This window comes from Onychostruthus taczanowskii, unplaced genomic scaffold (genome assembly GCF_017590055.1).
Source record: "Onychostruthus taczanowskii isolate IOZ18803 unplaced genomic scaffold, ASM1759005v1 scaffold452, whole genome shotgun sequence".
Lineage (NCBI taxonomy): Eukaryota > Metazoa > Chordata > Aves > Passeriformes > Passeridae > Onychostruthus > Onychostruthus taczanowskii.
This window is the reverse complement of record NW_024502037.1, coordinates 8948-12805: the sequence shown is the minus strand read 5'-3', so window position 1 is coordinate 12805 and position 3858 is coordinate 8948. Positions and strand designations below refer to the sequence as shown.

The following is a 3858-nucleotide window of genomic DNA, read 5'->3' as shown; positions in this document are numbered from 1 at the left end:
GATCTATCCCTATGCCTGTCCCCAACACTCCCCCCACCCCGCATTCCACTGTGCCACCATCGATGGTGGCACCTGGATCTGCTCCCAAATCCTTGGGGACAGCTCGTGTAGGGCCACCCCCAGGACCCCAAATCCATCCCAGACCCCAAATCTGTCCCAGTCCCCAAATTCCTCCCTGTCCCTCCAGACCCAAACCCCGTCCCAGTGCCCCCAGACCCCAAATCCCCCCAGACCCCAAATTCCCCCCCTGTCCCTCCAGACCCAAAATCCCTCTGGTCCCACCTGGCCCCCAAATCCCTCCCAGGTGTCCCCACCCCTGGCTGTCCCCATGTCCCCAGGTGTCCCCCAGGTGTCCCCATGTCCCCCAGGTGTCCCCCAGGTGTCCCCCAGGTGTCCCCACGTCCCTGTGTCCCCCCAGGTTTAAGGATTTCTACCAGCTGGAGCCCCACAAGTTCCAGAACAAAACCAACGGCATCACCCCGAGGCGCTGGCTGGCGATGTGCAACCCCGGCCTGGCCGAGGTCATCGCGCAGGTGAGCTCACCTGGGACAGCCCGGGACAGCCTGGGACCACTGGGGTCACCTGAGCTCACCTGGGACAGCCCAGGACAGCCCGGGACCACTGGGGTCACCTGGGACCACTGGGGTCACCTGAGCTCACCTGGGACAGCCCGGGACAGCCTGGGACCACCTGAGACCACTGGGGTCACCTGAGCTCACCTGGGACCACCTGGGACAGCCTGGGCTCAACTGGGATTTTGGGGTTTTTGGGATTTTGAGGTTTTGGGGCTTGGGGTTTTGGGCTCACCTGGGGATCACCTGGGTTTACCTGATCTCACCTGGGGTTCACCTGATCTCACCTGGGGCTCACCTGGGTTCACCTGCTCTCACCTGCTCTCACCTGTGCTCACCTGGGGCTCACCTGATCTCACCTGTGCTCACCTGGGCTCACCTGTGCTCACCTGGGGCTCACCTGGGGTTTACCTGATCTCACCTGGGGCTCACCTGGGGCTCACCTGCTCTCACCTGTGCTCACCTGGGGCTCACCTGTGCTCACCTGGGGCTCACCTGATCTCACCTGGGCTCACCTGGGCTCACCTGATCTCACCTGTGCTCACCTGGACTCACCTGGGGCTCACCTGGTCTCACCTGTGCTCACCCGGGGGCTGGGGGGGTCCGGGGAGGGGTCCCAAGGGGCTCCGGGGGGGTCTCAGCAGCCCCTCCCCCTCTCAGGCCATCGAGGTGACGCTCAGGGCGCACCTGGCCAAGGTGTGGGGGGTGCGGCCGGGGGAGAGCAGGAGGAGTTTGGGGGGGGCTCCGGGGGTCCCGGCCGAGCCCCCAGCCCCTTTTTTGGGCTCACCTGTGCTCACCTGGGCTCACCTGGGGCTCACCTGGGTTCACCTGCTCTCCCCTGTGCTCACCTGGGGCTGCCCCCTCCCTCTCCAGCGCATTGGGGAGGATTTCGTGTCCGACCTGGACCAGCTGCGGCGGCTCCGGGATTTCGTGGACGACGAGAGCTTCATCCGGGACGTGGCCAACGTCAAGCAGGTACGGGGAGCTGGGGGGGGGTCCCGCGGGGGTCCCGGGGGCTGGGCCGGCCCCCCCCCCAAATCCCAGGAGAACAAGGTGAAGTTCGCGGCGTACCTGGAGAAGGTGTCGGGGGTGCGGGTGAACCCCGCCTCGCTCTTCGACGTGCAGGTGAAGCGCATCCACGAGTACAAGCGGCAGCTGCTGAACTGCCTGCACGTCATCACCCTCTACAACCGTGAGTGGGGGTCCCCAAAGCCCCCCCGGACCCCTCCCCACTCGGGGAGAGCCCCCCAAAATCCCTCAACCCCCCAAAAATCCCCAAAATCCCCCAAACTCCTAAGAAAACCCACACTGGGACCCCCCCGAGAACCCCAAATTCCTGCACATCATCACCCTCTACAACCGTGAGTGGGGGTCCCCAAAGCCCCCCGGGACCCCTCCCCAATTTTGGGGATCTCCCTTGACTCGTGCCCCCCCCCCGTTTTGGGGTCCCCCCCCAATTTCAGGGATCAAGAAGGACCCCGGGAAACCTTTCGTGCCCCGAACCATCATGATCGGGGGCAAGGTGAGGGGGCTTCGGGGTCTGGGGGTTTTGGGATTTGGGGGTTTGGGGTTTTTTGGGGTTTGGGGGTTTTTGGGATTTGGGGGTTTTGAGGATTTTGGGGGTTTTGGGGTTTTTTGGCGTTTGAAGTTTTGGGATTTTGGGATTTGGGGTTTTTTTGGGGGGGTTTTGGGAATTTGGGGTTTTTGGGGGGGTTTTGAGGTTTTTGGGATTCTGGGATTTTGGCGTTTTTGGGGTTTGGGGATTTTGGGGTTTTTGGGGTTATGGGGTTTTGGGGGATTTGAGGGTTTTTGGGGGTTTTGGGATTTTTTGATTGGGGTTTTTTTGGGGAGTTTCTTGGGGTTTCTTGGGTTTTTGAAATTTTGGGATTTGGGGTTTTTTGGGAGTTTTTCGGGGGTTTTTTTGGGGGGTTTTTGGAGTTTTGGGATTTGGGTTTTTTTGTTGGTTTTTTTTTGGGGTTTTTGGAGTTTTGGGATTTGAGTTTTTGGGGTTTTTTGGGGTTTCAGAGACATTTTGGGCTCTCCATTTTGCTCAGAGTGGGAATTTGAGGGGCTCCTGAGGGGGCTCCATTTGGGTTTGGGGTGGGGGGCTCCTGCTGGGTGCAAGGTCTCTCTGGGGGGGGGATGGGGGGGGTCCCTGAGGGTTTTTGGGGTCGCTGAGTGTTTCGGGGTGCCCCCCAGGCCGCCCCCGGGTACCACATGGCCAAGATGATCATCCGGCTGGTGACGGCCATCGGCGACGTGGTCAACCAGGACCCAGCCGTGGGCGACCGCCTGCGGGTGCTGTTCCTGGAGAACTACCGGGTGTCGCTGGCCGAGAAGGGTGGGCACCCCAAAAAACCCCAAACCACCCCAAAATCCTCCTGAACCCACCCCAAAAACCTCCCTGAACCACCCAAAAACCCTTGAACGACCCCAAAATCCCCAACCCGCCTGCGGGTGCGGTTCCTGGAGAACTACCGGGTGTCGCTGGCCGAGAAGGGTGGGCACCCCAAAAAACCCCAAACCACCCCAAAATCCTCCTGAACCCACCCCGAAACCTCCTTAAACCACCCCAAAATCCTCCAGAACCCACCCCAAAAACCTCCCTGAAACCCCCTGAACCACCCCAAAATCCCCAACCCGCCTGCGGGTGCTGTTCCTGGAGAACTACTGGGTGTCGCTGGCCGAGAAGGGTGGGCACCCCAAAAAACCCCAAAATCACCCCAAAATCCTCCTGAACCCACCCCAAAACCTCCTTAAACCACCCCAAAAACCTCCCTGAACCACCCCAAAATCCCCAACCCGCCTGCGGGTGCTGTTCCTGGAGAACTACCGGGTGTCGCTGGCCGAGAAGGGTGGGCACCCCAAAAAACCCCAAAGCACCCCAAAATCCTCCTGAACAACCCCAAAAACCTCCCTGAAACCCCCTGAACCACCCCAAAATCCTCCTGAACAACCCCAAAAACCTCCCTGAAACCCCCTGAACCACCCCAAAATCCTCCTGAACAACCCCAAAAACCTCCCTGAAACCCCCTGAACCACCCCAAAATCCTCCTGAACAACCCCAAAAACCTCCATGAACCACCCAAAAACCCTTGAACGACCCCAAAATCCCCAACCCGCCTGCGGGTGCTGTTGCTGGAGAACTACCGGGTGTCGCTGGCCGAGAAGGGTGGGCACCCCAAAAAACCCCAAAAAACACCCCTGAACCCCCAAATCCTCCTGAACCCACCCCAAAACCCCTGAACCCACCCCAAAAACCCCTGAACCCACCCCAAAATTTCAA

The 3858-nt window shown here is 60.3% G+C and overlaps 1 protein-coding gene across 1 annotated transcript in view; it reads left to right on the top strand.

The window, feature by feature from the left end:
- LOC121341205 (glycogen phosphorylase, muscle form-like) overlaps positions 1-3858 on the top strand; it is a 16408-nt gene that overhangs the window by 7123 nt on the left and 5427 nt on the right. The window contains 5 exon segments of the mRNA XM_041414547.1: positions 419-533; positions 1446-1547; positions 1617-1764; positions 2036-2094; positions 2772-2913. Of these exon segments, the coding sequence (XP_041270481.1) occupies positions 419-533; positions 1446-1547; positions 1617-1764; positions 2036-2094; positions 2772-2913 (566 nt within the window).